At 37.0% G+C, this 18,244-nt stretch overlaps 1 protein-coding gene and 1 long non-coding RNA gene across 5 annotated transcripts in view; one reads left to right on the top strand and one right to left on the bottom strand.

Annotated features, from left to right (window-relative positions):
• USP38 (ubiquitin specific peptidase 38) overlaps positions 1-10,119 on the bottom strand; it is a 32,384-nt gene extending 22,265 nt beyond the window's left edge. For all 4 annotated transcript variants that reach the window (XR_010409574.1, XR_010409575.1, XM_045880392.3 and 1 more), the window contains exons 1-3: positions 8,806-10,119; positions 7,094-7,229; positions 712-841 (exon numbers count right to left, since the gene is read on the bottom strand). Coding sequence is in view for 2 of the 4 variants with exons in the window: in XM_045880392.3 (XP_045736348.1) it covers positions 712-841; positions 7,094-7,229; positions 8,806-9,487 (948 nt within the window). In the remaining 2 variants the exon portion in view is untranslated. The remainder of the gene's footprint in view (positions 1-711; positions 842-7,093; positions 7,230-8,805) is intronic.
• Positions 10,120-10,165: 46 nt separating this feature from the next.
• LOC123848208 (uncharacterized) overlaps positions 10,166-18,244 on the top strand; it is a 239,536-nt gene continuing 231,457 nt past the window's right edge. Inside the window, exon 1 of the long non-coding RNA XR_006791704.3 lies at positions 10,166-10,367. This is a non-coding gene — a long non-coding RNA (uncharacterized LOC123848208). The remainder of the gene's footprint in view (positions 10,368-18,244) is intronic.

Genomic DNA, 18,244 nt, shown 5'->3' with positions numbered 1-18,244 from the left:
TAGGATGGGGAAGACCAGGTCTGGGAGGGAAAAATCAGAAATTAGATCGTGGATAAGTTGAATTTGAGATTCAAGTATAGACACTTGGATACATGATTATGGAGTTAATGGGAAAATAATGAACAAGAAATATATACCTGGCAGTCATTAACTTAGAAACATTATTTAAAACCATGGGACACATATGCTGTGAGAATGGACTGAGAAGAAAATGGCTCAAAAATGAAACTCTAAAGCACTCTAAAGTTAGAAAGATCCATTATGGGAGACTGAGGTGCCAGTAAACTAGGACAAAAGCCAAGAGAACTAGGACAAAAACTAAGTGAGGCAAGTGTTTCAAGAGGGAGTGATCAAGTGTGTCAAATGCTGCTTATAGGTCAAATAAGAGGAGGCCGGAGCAATAACTCCTGAGGTTAGCAATACGGGAAAGCACTGGTGTCAAAGATAGTTTTGGTAGACTAATGGTGGTAAAAGCTTGATTAGTGGGATTTAAGAGATAATGGGAGGAATAGGTTTTCATATCAGATACTCGAAAACAGCAAAATTATTTTAATTACCTATACTTAAATACCATTCTTAATTTCTATTTCAAAATTATGATTCAAAACCAAACCAAAAACAAGAACATATTCAACATGCTTTATAAGGGACTACCCAAAGATTAAAAGATTGAGACCATTCATTCTAAGAGATTTATATACTCCCACTTACCAGTTCTATTTTCAGTAAAGTAACATCTATCAAAATAGTAAACTTCTGGACAGCTGCCAGTCCTTTTAGGAGTGCAATCACCCATGTATCCACATGCTGAGCCAATGGCCAGGATAGCCAGTCAATCATTCTGAAAATTTAAAAACAAAACTATCAGTCGTGAAAATATTTTCAACGTCTTTTAGTTAGGAATAACAAGAGTTACAGTAGATAACCCCTTCTTTTGTGACTCAATATTTACTGAGCTTGCTTGTGAAAAGCACTGTTCAAGATGCAGAAATGAGTATAAAGATGCTTGTAATCAAGGAGTTTCCAATCTTGTAAGCTGACAGTTTCTTACATATTTCAATAAAAAGAATTTCTGATAAAGTGTCATTTCACATAAATGCAGTTTTAAGTTGATTCTATACAGTGCTATCTAGAATTTATAAGGCAAATTTACTGAAAGAAGAACAGTTCAAATGTAGCTATTGGGCTAAGATACATGGAAACAAAATTTCTCCTTTCTGGTGATTGCAGTCTAAATATGAAATGCACTGTTAAAAATGACTATTTTGAGTTGTGAAACAGGTCTTTTCATCCCTTTCATTATCCTACTATACCAAGACAAGAAAGGAAGCTTTACATAGATAAAGGGCACTGAATGTGTAAATACACTAAATGGCCTCATACTGAATTAGTGAGTGTTCTTCTTGAATATCAACTCAGTTTAATGGAAATAAAGACAAAGTAATATGGGATGTGATGGAGACTGTCCTTAATGTTAAATATCAATCACAATGAAGAGCGGTACAACCCTTTTGGAAAGCATTTGGGTCAAATGTTCATAGTATTTGATCCAATAATCCAGTTTTGGGGATTACACAATAAGAAATAGTAGTGAGAAAAAAAAAAAGGTTTTTAAAATCAGAGTGATCTGGTTTCAAAATCTCAACTTACCATTTATTAGTTGGGGGGCCCTAATACCTATGTAAGTTACTTAAACTCTGTGTCTCAGTTTCCTTATCTGTAGATTATAGATAAACATGTTTATTTTACAGGGTTGATTTGAAGACTACATGAGTTAATATATGACACTGGAAATACTCATTGTGAATGCCTCTTTTCTACCAAATATCAACATATGTGGCAATAAATAAATAAATAATTGAACAAAATGTCAAACATAAATACTAAGTACAAAAGCACTGCCCAAAAGAGCAACTAACATGTTAAAAAAATGGGCATGTTCAAAACTGATACAGTTATTTTCACAATAACTATGCTATAACTATCTAATTAACACTAGAGTGTTATCTTTTTTTAAAGTTTTTGCTCTTAAGATTAAAATGTTCCATCAGATGGAACCAGAGTGGCCCAAAGTCCACATGCTTATGTTAATTACAAGTTATCTGTATGTTCCTTATGTTGCCTACACATATTTTATTTTCCTTCTTGTTTTTCTGGCCATCTTCTTCAAATAATGATGGTTACAAATCATTAAAATAGCCTCTGACAGCTGTTCCACATATTCTAACTGTTGTTAAGCTGATTTTCATAAAAGTTTGTAGCCACTCTACATACAGGGAGTAGAGAGACACTTGCATTTGTGTATAAAGAGTAAGTTCACTGTAGTACTGTATCTAGGATATGGAAAAATGCAAACAATCTAAATGTCCATCAATAAGGGAATGGCTAAATATACTATGGAACATCATGTAGAGTTTTAAAGAATGAGATGGATCTATATGAATCTATCCGTGAGGATCTAACACGGAAAGATCTGAGATATTGTTCAGTTAAAGAAGAAAAAAAGTGACAATAAGTCTTTTAAAAACTGTTCTTGTTTAAAAAAATCATGTTAGGACACATTTTGTATTTTTTTAGTACAAATATGCACACAAAAAAAGATGTGGTTCAGAGAGAAGAACTGTATGTGAGCACATGTCCTTGGCTCTGTGAACTCTGCCCTGTGGGGAATGGTACCTCCAGAGCAGAAAGAAACTGGCTCTCCAGAACACGGGGCCCTGGGCCAGAACTCCCTTAGCTCAGATCTAAGAGCAGAGTAGAAAATTCCACTTGACCATTATACCTAATCTTCATTATATCTAAACACCCAATCAGCTTCATTATATCTAATCATTATACCTAGTCACCCAATCAGCTTTTTCCTCTCCTCGCCATTTCTAGCTTCCCATCTCAAAAGCCTTCACTCTTTACCTTATCCCATATGTACGTAATCTCCTGACCATCCTAAAGAAACTTCAAGTCAGAAGTAACATGAATTAGAAGCCATTCACTCAACAAATATTTGAGTGCCTATTACATAACAGTTATTCTGTTAAGTGCTGAAAACATAATAGTTACAATTTCTGCTTTCAAATTGGTAAGAAAAGTTAGGAAATTTGTCAATAGTTACACAATTAATAAACAGAAGTACTGGTGTTTGAACTAAGCTCTGCTAGTGTATAAATGCAATGCTTTTAGCTACACTTTAGTTATATTCCAGTTCTGCTTCAATTTGATTGGACTTGCATATATATGTCCAAATCCTTTCAGGCACAGGCATTGTAGGATGAGTTATTTTTATGGTTAACTACACTAATCTTGTCCACCATGTATTGGTTACTACATGAATTTTAAGGACACTTAACCCTGATATACTGAGTTGATTTCTTACTATTTAAAGAACATTTAACTATAGTTGTAATTTATGTACTTTGAAATCTTCTTTCCTCCATTAGACCATGAGCTTAAAAGCAGTGATCTTCTTGTTGTTGTTTTTTTTAATCTTTAATGTGTGGATCCCCAGTACTTAGCATAGTGCTTGGCACTGAGAAGGAGTTCAAATTTGTTGAATAAATGAAACCATTCAAGTTGCAAAAAAAATGCAACTTGAAAATCTTAACATTAAAATTGGCAATATTATAAAAGACAAAAAAATAGATTTATTCTTAATTTGTACAGAATAAAATCAATTTTTACTTTTAGATGGCACCTTCATGGCTAGATCCAGCCTCAGTTTACCTTGTTCCGGGATCATGACCTGAGCCGAAGGCAGCTGCTTAACTGACTGAGCCACCCAGGCACCCCTGAATTCAAATTTCTTTGTGGCAACAAGAAAACTGGAGTTGAGGATCAGCATTCTCTTTTAGAAGGTGCTTGTGTACCCCATTCCTTATTATTTCAGTTACATCTGGCCAATTTCATACTTTAATGTTATTTATCTGTTTCTGGTATGGTATTTGCATTTCTTTGGATTACAGAAAATAACAGTTCAAATATGGTAAGTGCTATGTGTGGGGAAATATAGACTATGGGGAAGTAGAAGGTGGGAGTATGATAAAAATAAACACTGCTATCCTGTTCAGTTACATTTGCAATATAAGAATAATTACTCCAGATAGACTATGGGTTAAATAGGATCATGCAGGATAAATTAGAAATGCAATACAAAAACTGGATCACAACTTCCCTTAGAAACAAATAGGTAAAAATTAATTACCAAATATATTTTAAAAACAAAACAAATTCAGAAGTTGGATACCATGGCTGTTTTGAAAAGGTTGAAAAATTAAGACGAAGAGTGCTAAATACCAAGAATTGGAATTTGCACCTGATTTAGTAAGGGGTGGAAGTCACTGCAGTTTGTTGATCAGAAGGGAAAATTGAATAGATCAGGATGACTTAGAGAAGAGAGAGAAGTATAAGTCACGCTGGCAAAAAGACCAACTAGAAGACTCTGCTGCAATGACTTATGGCATGTAATGAAAAATGTTAGATATTATTACCTAGGCATTGAAGGTGACGGACAAACTGATTTCTAATTTCACTTTCAGCTATGAAATATGTAATTCTTTGAATTCCTATTTTGCTTAAGGACAACATAATTTATGATATATTCATCTCAAAGAGAAAGAAATTTTAGTGCTGTTGAGGTCACACTGATAAAGTAGTGTTACTGCTAAATAGGACATAGAAGGAATTTCATTATGGAGAGACGGATGGGATATGAGTCTTTCTTTTTTTCAAAAGATTTTTATTTATTTATTAGAGAGAGAAAGAGCACAAGTAGGGGGAGCAGCAGAGGCAGAGGGAGAAGCAGGCTCCCCGCCGAGCAGGGAGCCCGATGCAGGGCTTGATCCCAGGACCCTGAGATCATGACCTGAGCGAAGGCAGACGCTTAACGGACTGAGCCACCCAGGTGCCCTTTCTTTCTTTTTTTTAATAGGCTCCACGCCCAGCGTGGAGCCCAATGTGGGGCTTGAACTCACAACCCTAAGATGAAAACCTAAGCTGAGATCAAGAGTCGGAGGCTCAACTGACTAAGCCACCCAGGTGCCCTGATAAGAGCGTTTCTTAAAATTAAAAGTAAATGAACAATGAGAACTTTACATAAAGACTTGAAAATCAACCACATATATAAGAGAATTGAAAAAGTGGTAAGAATTAAAGGGAAAAGGAAAAATAAAAAGAACAGACAATATGAAGAAAATCCTAACAGCATGGTGTCACAGGATTTCTAGAATTTTAAGAACTATGAATACAAAGCTATCAAGAAGATGAAAACAAAAATACAGAACACTAAATATGGCAAGGAGATAACCATAAATTGAAAGTAGTAGAGATAGAGGCCATATAGCAGGAACAGTATTTATATAGATCTGTGGAACTTTGAGAGAATGAGCAACAAGAAACTGAAAGTAATATTTACAGCTAAATTGATTCAGTTAAATTTAAGACCACAAGGAAAAAAGAAGGAAAGCTAGAAGAGAAGGGTCTTTTCAAACACTACATAAAAAGGGGGAAAAGGTGGAAAAAATCCAAGTCCCCAAAGTTTGTGTTACAGATAGTAAAATTTATACATGTAGCTTTTGGAAAATCCAACATAAATACTTAAGTTTATATGTCATGACTGCAATTTTATAACAGGTACACAGAAACCATTTTGTTCCAAATCCTTGTATTTTATTTAGATGTGCCACATATATACACATACATGTGCGTGCACACTGTAGAAAAAAATTCCAAAAACCCAGGCAGATGTGAAACAAAAATAGGAAGAGAGGAAAAGCTCAATTAGAAAAATAGAGTCATTGAAATAAAGAAACTCAATAGCTAGAATAAGCTCTACAAATGGGTACCTTTGAAGAAAAAATTAGTGAGTTGTAAGACAATATTGATGTTCTTCCCCTTAGGTCTCCACAGGCTTTGCTCCCTCATTTCTTTTATGTCTTTACTTCATCTTCATGTTCTCATTGAGGCCTTCCTAACCCATCTTATTTAAAATTGCAAACCACTCCCTCATACTTTATGTCCTTCCTATCTACTTTTTTTCCAAAACACTCATCACTATTCAAATACTAAATTATAGTTTTAATTATCATATTTAATAAAATCTAAAACAAAATCAATTTTAGGTTGTATAATTAGTTTATGTACACTAAGGAAGGAAAAGTCATGCCAATTAAACTAGAATATCAAGTGACTGTATATTTCCACATTTTGACATCTCTGAAATCAGGATACATCTTATACGTTACTAATTTACTGTCTTCCTCTCCATCTAGAAAGCAAGTTCATGAAGACAGATTTTTTTATCCATTTGTTCAAGGTTTTGAAACACTGCCTAGCACTCATGGTAAGTAAGTGTCCAGTAAACACGTTTTGAATAAATGAACAAATGAATTAATAAAAGCATGAAAATGCTGAGGATAAAGATTAAGTTTACACCTAGAAATATAAGAATAAACTGAAAGACATCAAGAAGAAAGAGACATAAACAGTACCAGAAAAAGCCTAACTACTCACAAAGGAATGACAATTGGATTGACAGCAGACTCCGTATCAGCAACAATAAATGCCAGAAGACAATGCAGTATTATTTTCAAAATGCAAAGAAAATGACTATCAAATTAGAATTCTGCATCTTACCAAATCATCTATTTAAGAATAAGGAAGAAAAAACATATTTAAACAGACAAAGGTAGAGTGTATTATCCAGAGATTCTGATTGAAAGAGAAAGAAAAGTATGTACTTAGCTTAAAAAAACAAAAACTAAAAAACCCAGGGAGAAGAAACAGGTTGCAGGAAACCATAATGAGTAAGGAAATTAGTAAAACATATTGATAATCCAACCAACTCCTTACTGTACAGTAAGTGTATACACATGTATATTTTTGGAATTAAAAAAGCTGAACTGAAAATGGACTTTGAATTACCGGGAGGCCTGTCAAACCTATATAGTAAGGTAAATAATTCATTCCAGTTAGTTTGGAGAATATGTATTTCATTCTATGATTTCAGTTTTAAACATCTAAGTTTTTCATCACCCACAAAATACAACAAAATATCTCCTCCTCCCAAATCTACACCACCATCTACAGTGTCATGAAGAAGTACCTGCAAAGAGCTTGGGTCATACTTGCATCTTTTACATTTGGATCCGTAGTTAGGCTCCTGATGAGAACTGTAATCATCTGAAGAGGAATATGCTGCACAAGGCTTGCCAATGCTACAGAAGGTTCAAATGATGTATCTATTTTTTTAATTAAAAAGAAAAAGGAATATGGCAAGGAGGTTCAAGTGAAGTATTTAGAGAGAAACAACAATTTACAAAAAAAAAAAAATGTACTTGCGGCAAAGGTGTTACTCAGGAAGCAGTTGTTAGGCTCTACCACATGGGTAGACTCTAACATACAAGGAATGTTAAATTACAGAGATGAGAGATGAAGGGTGAGTAGCAATGATTGCTCATTATAGAGAGAACTACTGCAATATAAAAACTACTGTTCACTACACCATATTTAGTTCATAAGTTACTTTATTTTCCTGCATTATTAATATTAAGTCACTGTTGTGTTAAAATATTCATTTGTAAGTCAGCAGTCAGAAAAATTCAAAGTATCATTTAAATTCCCACTTTAGACAAAGTAACTTGTAACTATTAATTACAGTAGTCATTACATTGCTCTAAGGAAGATTTAAAAAAATCTCTTAAAGAAGTAAAAAATTAAGGTGAATTTTGAGGGGACTTTGCTTAAACTATATAATAATTAAGTCAATTCAAGGCAAGCACCTTTACTGCCACTGTTGAAAAAGTTCTGGGGAAATCTAACAGTTCTAGCAACACAGGCAATACAAGAAAAATTACAATTAAAAAATTAAAACAATTCAGATACTGCAAATATATAGTTGGTAATTCTTTCCTAAACACATTTAATTCATCAGAATACATGGAGCTTGTTAAAACTCTATTCTTATTTCTGGTTCCCAAGATAAAAGACACCTCCTTCACAAGTTCAATTTCAAACAATAGAAAAGGAGAATGGTTGTACCAAGTAGAGAGGAAGCGAACACAGTTTTGGGTCTATTGTTTCACAATTTACAGAGCTGAAAGCTCCAAGTCCAAACAAGGAATGTAAATGCAAGGTAAAATTCCTGGTGAGAAAGTATTTTCTTGCCAATTATCACTTGACTCCTTCCCACTTTCTAAGGATGTAGTTCATGGGCTATACACTGAGTACAAAAACACCTATTTAAGTCCTCATACTCTTTCCTTTCCCTCATTCTACCTGTACCCTCTCTGCCTGTACACTATTGTAGAAAAAAATGTCAGTATTCAAAAACTACATAGTTAACTGTGATAATCCAGTAATAAACCACACAGCCCAGGAATAAAAAAGTGGGAAAATTAAAAAACAGGGGAAAAACTTATAATGCCAAGATGACAGAGTCACAGTACAATAATAATATGGTAAACATCATTATGCTATCATTAGTCACTAATGAATAGAAGCTTTATTTAGTAGCTATCATTCTCAAAGCATTCCAAAACTTCAGCAGAGGCTGGGTAATTAAGCAACTTACTTAGTGCCAAAGGTCTTAGACCTTAATGTTTTCAACATTTAGAATAGGAACACTACTTTCTTTTTTTCCCAAAGGTACAAAGGGACAGCCTAAATACGGAAGTGGATGGGAATTAAACTTTGGATGAGGGTATTAAGACTTGTTCTCCATTAAGAATGTTTTCAGGGCAGAGAAGCAAAGATGATGTGTGTCTAAGAGACACACTGAATTTCCAAGAGATTTTTCTGGAATATAATGACACTTACCTGTGGAAGAAATGCTTGCAAAAACTTCTTGCAGGGAAGGCAGGAGTGTGGAGGGCTCGGCCTTCCAGATGTTCTGCAGCAAGTTACTCACTTTTGTCACCTGAGAGACATATTCCCGCAGCTCCTTCTCCTGGGTGGATACGCACTGGAAATGGCCTATCGTTCGAACAAGCTGTTGACAGAAGGTGATCGACAATTTCCCCTTGGGGATGCACTGCACGAAGTCGGTCAGGAGGTCGCTCAATCGGGCACAGAGCTGCGGCTCCGGCCTCTCACACACCATGCGTAACACCTCCACCTGCAGCAGGCTGAAGAGGTCCAGCACCGATGGGCAGCTCATGATCAGCTTCAGGCCGTTGTGAATGTAGTCCAGAATGGCTACGTCCTTCCTGTCCAGCGAGTGGTAGCCCTGCTGAAGGAGGCCCAACACGAACGTCTTGTTGAAGAAGGACTCGAACTCTGGCCGGTGGTATCGCGCATAGGCCTCCAGCACTTGGTGTCCCACCTGCCGCTGAAAGGGGTCTTGGCCCTCCAAGATGAGCCGGGTGGTCAGGTCAAACATGGCTTCACACTGCGCCTCGTCTAGCCAATGTTCTGCCGATTCCACCACCTTCCTCACAATCACCCGCTTTAGGGGCAGGGGGTGCGAAGAACTCACCAGGCCCTCCAGGATCTTGTCCATTGTCGCCAAACTGCAAGGCCAGGGCCAGGGGGTTAGGAGCGGGGGGCGACAGTCCCGACGTGGGGCAGGAGAGTCCCGCGGCAAAGGTGAACTTGGAGCGCAGCACCAGCAGCGGCACCGACCACCGCCACCGCAGTCTCAGCAGCCACATTTATCGGGCAGAGGGGCCCATCCAAGCCCGGGCGGGAGGTGGCAAGCCTGGGGAGCGTCGGAACCGGCACCGCCCGCGGCGGGCCTAGGGAGCCAGCGGCTCGCACTCCGCCGCCGCCCCGGGCCCGCGCTCCCTCTCAGCATCAGCGCGAAGGGGATGGCGAGGACCCCCGGCGGCGGCGGTCACTCAAGGCCGGTGGCTGCCAGCCAGTAGGTGGAGGAAGCGCGCCTTAGTGTCCCGAGGCAGGTGTGGACGTCCGGGCTCAGCAGGTCGAAAGATGAATCCAGCCCTGGCTTGAGTCAGAAGCCGCTGTCACTGAAAGTGCCGGGTCAGCCCCGGAGAAGATAAGGAGGTGAACCCCCTTGACCCGGATTCAGAAGTTCCCGCAAACAGGAAGTGAAGGACGGAGGTCCCTCCGGAAAGGCCCGCCCTCCGGCCCTCGGGCCCTCCGCCCCTCCAACTCTCTAACCACCTCTACCCGTCTCCCCCTTCTCCTCCCCAACTCGCGGCCACCCTCCAGGCTGCGCTCCGACCCCCTCCCCGCCCCGCCCCGCCCCGCCCCTCTCCGCCGCTGCTGCGCAGGTGCGGCCGCTTCCAGTCGAGTCGCACGGCGACTCTCGCGTCATTGGGGAACGTGTGTCGAGTCACAGGCGGTTTTTTGGGAGGCGCGGCCGGGAGTGGACGCTGAGGAAGTGGCCACGACTCTAGTATTCCCACCTTCCGACCTCTGTAGGTTCTGCGAAGGTCAGGTTACTCGTGAAAGCCTGAGGAAGTGCTGTTTATGTAAAATTTTGTGAATGAGAAAGTTTTGGGAACGAGAGCAAAACTTTCGGGGAGAAAGTAAGGAAGAGAATTCAAAACTGTGATTGAGGAGAAATGGTTTAGGTCTTGGTTCGTTCATCGAGAGATGAGCTAGGGCTCCTAAATGTGAGTGCCTTCTCCTGTGTTGTGGTTATTAAAGTAAGAACTGTACTGGCAGCTGCGTGCATTTAGTGAGGGTCATTATTGGTAGAGATTTGTTTTATACAAGCCTCTAACTATCCTTTTAGTGAGCTTTTGGGGCACGCTGAAAAACTAGAAGCTGTCCAAAAAATGGTGGAAGAGTAAGGAAAAGGTGGCAGGTGAGAAAGAATGACAGGTATATATTTGCCTATGTCATATTAAAGAGTACTTTGAAAATAGAAAACCAGGTGAAAATTGCACAGTGTTTTAGTTCCGCATTTAGTGGCACTTCACGCACTAGAGTAAATAGTGGTTTGCAGATCCTGGTTTATAAATTGAAGGCTTGTGGCAACCATGCGTTAAGCAAGTCTATTGGCGCTGCTTTTCAAACTGCATTTGCTAATTTTGTGGCTCTGTCACATTTTGGTTATTGTAATATTTTAAACTTTTTAATCATTACTTGTTATGGTAATCTGTGAGCAGTGATTATGATTCACTGGAAGCTCACATGATGGTTAGCATCTTTTAGCAATACAGTATTTTTAAATTAAGATATGTATTTTTTTAGACATAAAGCTCTTGCACGCTTAACAGACAACAATACTGTGTAAACGTAGCTTTTATATGCCCTGGGAAACCCCAGAATTTATTTGACTCTTGTGATATTCACTTCATACTACAGTGGTCTGGAACTGAACCTGCAGTATCTCTGAGGTTTGCCTGTATGTGTGCATGCTGACATTGAAGACTGTTTACAGTAAACAGCTGCAGTCATCATGCTTGTACTTCTTTCAAGTTAAATTCCAAAGATTTACAATAAGAATATAGGCTTTAATCAGAGGCCTTTAAATTGGAAAAAATTGTGTAATTATAGCCCCATTCAGGTTTGGGTAATATAGTTGTGAAATAAGGCATAAATGGCCTCCAATAATGACAAAACTTAAAAGAAATGGTTTAAGATAGAACAGAAATAGAATAGATAGGTATATTTTCCAATAGAAAAATGAACAAAATTGTACATTTTTTACTTTGCTAAATATTGTTTTGCTTTTACCAATTTACAAAATGATTATACCAATATATTTAACATGTCGATTAGGGTAATCGTAAGAATAGCAGTTTAGATGAGAAAGGAGCCGAGTAGAGGAAACTTGAGACTGAGTCTGCAGGAAGAAATTGAAGATAAAAGAGAAATAAGGCAACTGATTGGTCTAAAAGACAATCATGCTAGAGCACAGGAATAGCTTTGGAACTTTTTCCTTTTCAAATAGATAGACGGTAAAACTACAGAGAAAAGTTGGAATTTACTGGAAATGGTGCCATATTGGAAGACAAAAATAATGTAGAAAGTAAAACATTAAGAGGAATGAATGCTAGGACTGTGGATTTGTGGAGTAGCAGAGATTTGGAATTAGCCTTAGTGGAGGGTTTGCTAGGGAGCCACTTAAAGATGATTGAAGATTGCTGAATAACAGGAGTGAAGTAATTACTCCAAAATAGGAAGGAAAAAAGTACTGGTTAGTTAAAAACTTAACAAATCATTATAACCTTTCTTTCTGTTAATATTCTGTCTTGAGAAATTGAATGTTGTAAAATAAGATGTCTGAGAGAACATAGTGCAAGTTGTTCTCAGTCTGCATAATATGGATAACATAGTTTCATACTGTCAGGCTTCCAAAAGCACCATGACTCAGTATTTTTAAAGTACTTCTTGAGTGATAGATGCATGAAATAAAATATTTAGTAGGTTTTTATGCTAAAATATTCAAAGCATGTTTTCCTGTTTTGCCATTGGTAAAAAAAAGAATGTACACAATATGCTCTTCTATTGTTATAAGATTTCAGTTAAAAGTAGCTGGCTTTACATAATTGATTTTATCCCACAACTGAAAGTTACATACAGTACCATGTTCTTGTTCAATATCTTAAAATATTTTCAAAAGTCTATGGAAAGATTTTGTTGAAGGGTGTTGTGCCACTAATCATTGAATTAATAGGTGCTATTGCTACAGGCTTTAAAATTTTGTATAAAAATTTACTCTAAGGCCCCAGTTATGAATTAAATGGTTTTATAACTATCTTAGGTCTGGAAATAGGAGGTAAGTGATGGGGGTGAATGAGAAAAAGCTCAGGATAGGGAATTATCATTTATTAAACACCCTCTATTTGCCTGGAACTCAATATAGTATAATTTATTCTTAGTTCTCAAAACAGACTTTGGAAGTAGACATTAGTGACTACAATTTATAGATAAGGTTATGAAAGCATGAAAGGTTAAATAAATAGCTATTAGGTGAAAAATGTATGTGTGTTTATATATTTGTGATAGGCAAAGAGGAAAGACATTTTCAAAGGCAGTGGTTAGAGTTGGCCAACTGCAACAGCACTACTATGAGGTTATCTTTACCCAGGATATTTATATTTCCTTATAGAATCAAAAGCAAACTCATTGTGTAGACTAGAAAGAGCTGTGATTAATAAATCATCTTGTGAATAGTTGCTAATAATCACTTCATGCAGTTTATGTTCATGTACATTTTTTAAATTTTAAAAAGATGGAAAGAAATATGGTATGGTGGGATAATATTTTTTATGATTTAAATAATGCACACCACACTTACCTAACAACTTAGTTTTAAAACCTTCAGTGCTTCCCATCTTATTTAGAATAAAATTCAAGTGCCTACCATTAACTGCAAGACTTCACATGAAGCAGCTCTTGAGTCTTTTTCTTACCACTCTCCTCCTTACTATGTGAGCCACACTGGCCTTCTTATGGTTTTTCCTCAGGTCAAACTCTTTCAGGTCTCTGGGCTTTTGTACTTACTGAAACTTTCTTCTGTGGCTACTATAATTTAAGTCTGCTGAGAAGTCATCTCCTCATAGGGTCAGTTCTAGATTATCTACCACACTATTATGTTATTCTGTTTATTTCTTTATAGTACTTAGCCATCATGTGAAATTAACTTGTTAATTAATTGCAGTCCTTTTCTTTCCTCTAGAATCTAAGCTCCATGAGGTCAAGAAACCCTAATTTTCTTAGTAACCTCCATATCTAGTAGTTAGAACAGTATCTGGCACAAAGTAAACAATCTAATAATTTATCGAACAAATGAACTTTTTATTATTTTTAACAAAATGAAGGAATTAGTTTTAAAATTCCAAGAAATCAACAAAATAACTTCTAGAAAAGTGAGTTCAGCAAGATCTCAGGATACAAGATAATAGACAAAAATCAATTATACTTTTATGTATATACTAGCAATGAACACATGGAAACCAAAATAAAAAATGTAATACTATTTACAATCATAACAAAACAACTTAGGTATAAATCTTATAAAACATGGGCAGGACTTGTACTGAAATTGACAAAACACTCATGAAAGAAATCAAAGAAAATACAAATATATGAAGATACATATTGGGTTCATGGATTGGGAACTCGTAGTAAAGATGTTAATTATTCCCAAACTGACATATAGGTTTAACATAATTCCTCTTATAATCCCAGCAAGATTTTTTTTTGTAGTTACAAGAGTATTCTAAAATTTATATGGAAAGACAAACTGGAATAATAACAATAATTTTGGAAAAGAAGAATTAAATGGGAGGAATCACTCTACCCAAATTTAATACTTATTATATATTACAATAATCAACACAATGTGGTGCTGGCAGAAGGATAGACACATAGATCAACTAAACAGGTTAGACTACCCAGAAATAGACACACACAAATATGCTCAACTGAATTTTGGCAAAGATGCAAAAGCCATTCAGTGGAGAAAGGATAGCCTTTTCAACAAATGGTGCTGGAGCAACTGGATATTTATAGGCAAAGAAAAAACCTTGACTTAAACATTACACCTTATATAAAAATTAATTCAAAATGGATAATAGATTTAAATGTAAAACATAAAATCATAACACTTTTAGAAGAAGACATAGAAAAAAATACTTGGGACCTAGGGCTTGATAAGAGTACTTTGACATAATACTTAAAAGCAAACCAATACATTGGACTTCATCAAAATTAAAAACTTCTCCCCAGTGAAAGACCCTGTGGGGGGTGGGGTGAGAGGGATGGGGTGACTGGGTGATAGACACTGGGGAGGGTATGTGCTCTGGTAAGCGCTGTGAATTGTGCAAGACTGTTGAATCTCAGATCTGTACCTCTGAAACAAATAATGCAATATATGTTAAGAAAAAAAAAAAAGAAGAAGAAGAAGAAGGTAGCGGGAGGGGAAGAATGAAGCGGGGGAAATCGGAGGGGTAGACGAACCATGAGAGACGATGGACTCTGAAAAACAAACAGGGTTCTAGAGGGGAGGGGGGTGGGAGGATGGGTTAGCCTGGTGGTGGGTATTGAGGAGGGCACATTCTGCATGGAGCACTGGGTGTTGTGCACAAACAATGAATCATGGAACACTTCATCTAAAACTAATGATGTAATGTATGGGGATTAACATAAGAATAAAAAAATATAAAAAAAAAGGAAGAGAATTACAAAAAAAAAAAAAGAATGAAAAAACAAGCTACAGACTGGGAGAAAGTATTTGTAAACCAGGTATCTGACAAAGACATACCTAGAATAAAGAACTCTCAGAATTCAACAGTGAAAGGCTTTTGCGTATCCAGTGACACTATCAAGAGAGTGAAAAGACTAAACATGGTATGGGAGAAAATATTTGCAAAGCTTACATCTGATAAGTGAATAATATCCCGAATATATACAGAGCTACAACTCAACAATAACAAAACAATCCAATTCAAAAATGGGCAAAGGAGGGGTGCCTGGGTGGCTCAGTCAGTTAAGCATCTGCCTTTGGCTCAGGTCATGATCCTAAGGGTCCTGGGATTCAGCCCTGTGTGTTCTGTGTCAGGGCTCCCTGCTTAGCAGGGAGTGTGCTTCTCCTTCTCCCTCTAGCCCCGCCGCCCCCCCCCCCCCCCCGGCTTGTGCTCTCACTAGCTCTCAATTAAAAAAAAAAAAAAAGGGCAAAGGGCGTGAATAGATATGTCTGCAAAGAAGATATTACGGATATACAAATGGCCAGTAAGCACATGAGAAGATGCTTAACATCAATAGCCAGTAGGGAGATGCAAATCAAAGCCACAATGAGATACCACTTTATACCCATTAGGATGGGTATTATTTAAAAAGGGGGGATAATCAGAGTTGCTGAGGATGTGTAGAAATTGTGCATTGCTAACAAGAATGTAAAATGGTATAGCTGCTGTGGGAAACGATGATTCCTTAGGTTAAACATAGAATTACCATGTGATCCAGTCCAGCAATTCCACTTGGAGGTATATGCCCAAAAGAATTGAAAGCAGGGATTCAAATGGATACTTGAACACCAGTGTTTGTAGCAGCATTATTCACAATATCCAAAAGGTGGAAAGAACCTAAATATTCATTAACAGATGAGTGGATAAACAAAATAAAGTATATCTACACAATATTATTCAGTCTTAAAAAGGAGTGAAATACTACAACATGGATCAACCTGGAAAACATTATGCTAAGTGAAATAAACCAGACACAAAAGAACAAAAATTAAATGATTCCACTTACGTGAGGTACCTAGAAAAGTAAAATTCAGAGACAGTTGAGTAGAAGTTACCAGAGGTTAGGGGGAAGAGGAATTTGGGAGTTATTGCTTAATGGGTACAGAATTTCTGTTTGGGAGGATAAAAGTGTTTGGAATTGGATAGTGGTGATGATTTCTCAACATGTACTTAATATTGAACTGTACACTTAAAAATGGTTAAAAAGATAAGTTTTATGTATGTTTCACCACAGTAAAAAGTTTTTAGAAAATGGGCAGTAAAAAAATTAAGAAATCCAATTGAAAAGCAAAAAACCTGAAGACATTGCACTGAAGAGTATACACAGATGGCAAATAAGCACAGGAAAAGATGTTCAACATCAGTAGTCACTAGGGAAATACAAAGACCATGAGGTATCATTACACACTTCTTAGAACAGCTAGAGTAAAAAATAGTGACTATACTAATATTGGCAAGGATGCAGAGAAACTGGATCTCTCATACATGCTGGTAGGAATGCAAAATCATTCAGCTACTCTGGAAAATTATTTGGCAGTTTCTTAGAAATTAAATATGCAACTACCATATGACTGAGTCATCAAACTGGGTTTTTATTCCAGAGAAATGAGAACTATGTTCATTCAAAAACATATACACAAATGTTCAGAGCAGCTTTATTTCTAGTAGGCAATAACTAGAAACAACCAAAATGTTTGTCAGTAGGTGAATGACTAATCAAATTGTGGTACATCCATACCATGGAATACTAATCAAAATAGAAAGGAACAAACTCTTGATAGACACACCACTTGGATGGGTCTTAAGGACATTATGTTTAAGTGAGAAAAGCCAATCTCAAAAGTTATATAATGTGATTTCATTAAAAAAAAATTTTTTTTTAAAGATTTTATTTATTTATTTGACAGAGACAGACACAGTGAGAGAGGGAATACAAGCAGGGGGAGTGGGAGAGGGAGAAGCAGGCTTCCTGCCAGAGCAGGGAGCCCGATATGGGGCTCGATCCCAGGACCCTGGGACCATGACCCGAGCCGAAGGAAGACGCTTAACGACAGCCACCCAGGCACCCCAGTGTGATTCCATTTATATAACATTCTCAAAATGAAAACAAAATTTAGAGATGAAGAATGGATTAGTGGTTGCCAGAAGTTAGGGATGGTAGGGTTGGGGAAGAGGAGGGTGGGTATGAATATAAAGGGATAGCTTGAGGGTGATTTTTGTGGTGGTGAAATAGTTTTGTAGTGTATTAGTGTAGGTTCTCCAGAGAAACAATGAATAGAAACAGAACTGTATTGAGATTTATTATAAGGAATTATCTCACACAGGTATGGAAACAGAAGTACTAGGATCTAAAGTTGATAAGCTAGAGTTCCAGGAGAGTCAATGCTATAGTTCTAGTCTAAGTCTGAAGGCAGGCAGAGAAAATGAATTTTCTCTTACTCTGCCTTTTTCTTCTATTCAGGCCTTTATTGGATTGGATGAGGCTCACCCACATTGGGTAGAGCAATTTGCTTTACACAGTCTAGTGAATCAGATGTTAATCTCATTCAGAAATGTCTTTACAGACATACCAAAGAATACTACTTGACCAAATATCTGGGCACTCTGTGGCTCAGTCAAGGTGATACAAAATTAACTACACAGTCTATCCCTTGTCCATTTGGCACCCCCACACATCTCCTTAAACCATATTTAATCTCCAAATAAAGACAATGACAAGATCATAATTTTACCAAATATCCTGAAATATGGTTTCCCTGCTTCCCCAGAAGAGAAGATAAAGTTTTGAATGATGTTCTCTCTTCTTTATATCTTAATAACTTTATATCTTTATAACTTAAATACCAAATGATGTAAAATTAACAATACTTGCATACTATATGTTCCATCTTATGTTACTTAAGGGAATAAAAGGAAAGAGAAAATATTTGCTGCATATATTAATATATATACTAAGAAAATACTTTTCTTATACATACCATGCAAGTATATTACATACACAAACAGATAACAAAATCAGGAAAAAATATTTAGGATATTTATGGTCTTCATTTGTGTAACTGGTCATGTTATAAATATGTTATAAATAGCTG

The sequence above is a fragment of the Mirounga angustirostris genome, unplaced genomic scaffold (genome assembly GCF_029215605.1).
Source record: "Mirounga angustirostris isolate CCGP_5_RB_7025 unplaced genomic scaffold, mMirAng1.0.hap1 SCAF_2, whole genome shotgun sequence".
Lineage (NCBI taxonomy): Eukaryota > Metazoa > Chordata > Mammalia > Carnivora > Phocidae > Mirounga > Mirounga angustirostris.
This window is presented reverse-complemented; position numbering and strand designations above follow the sequence as displayed.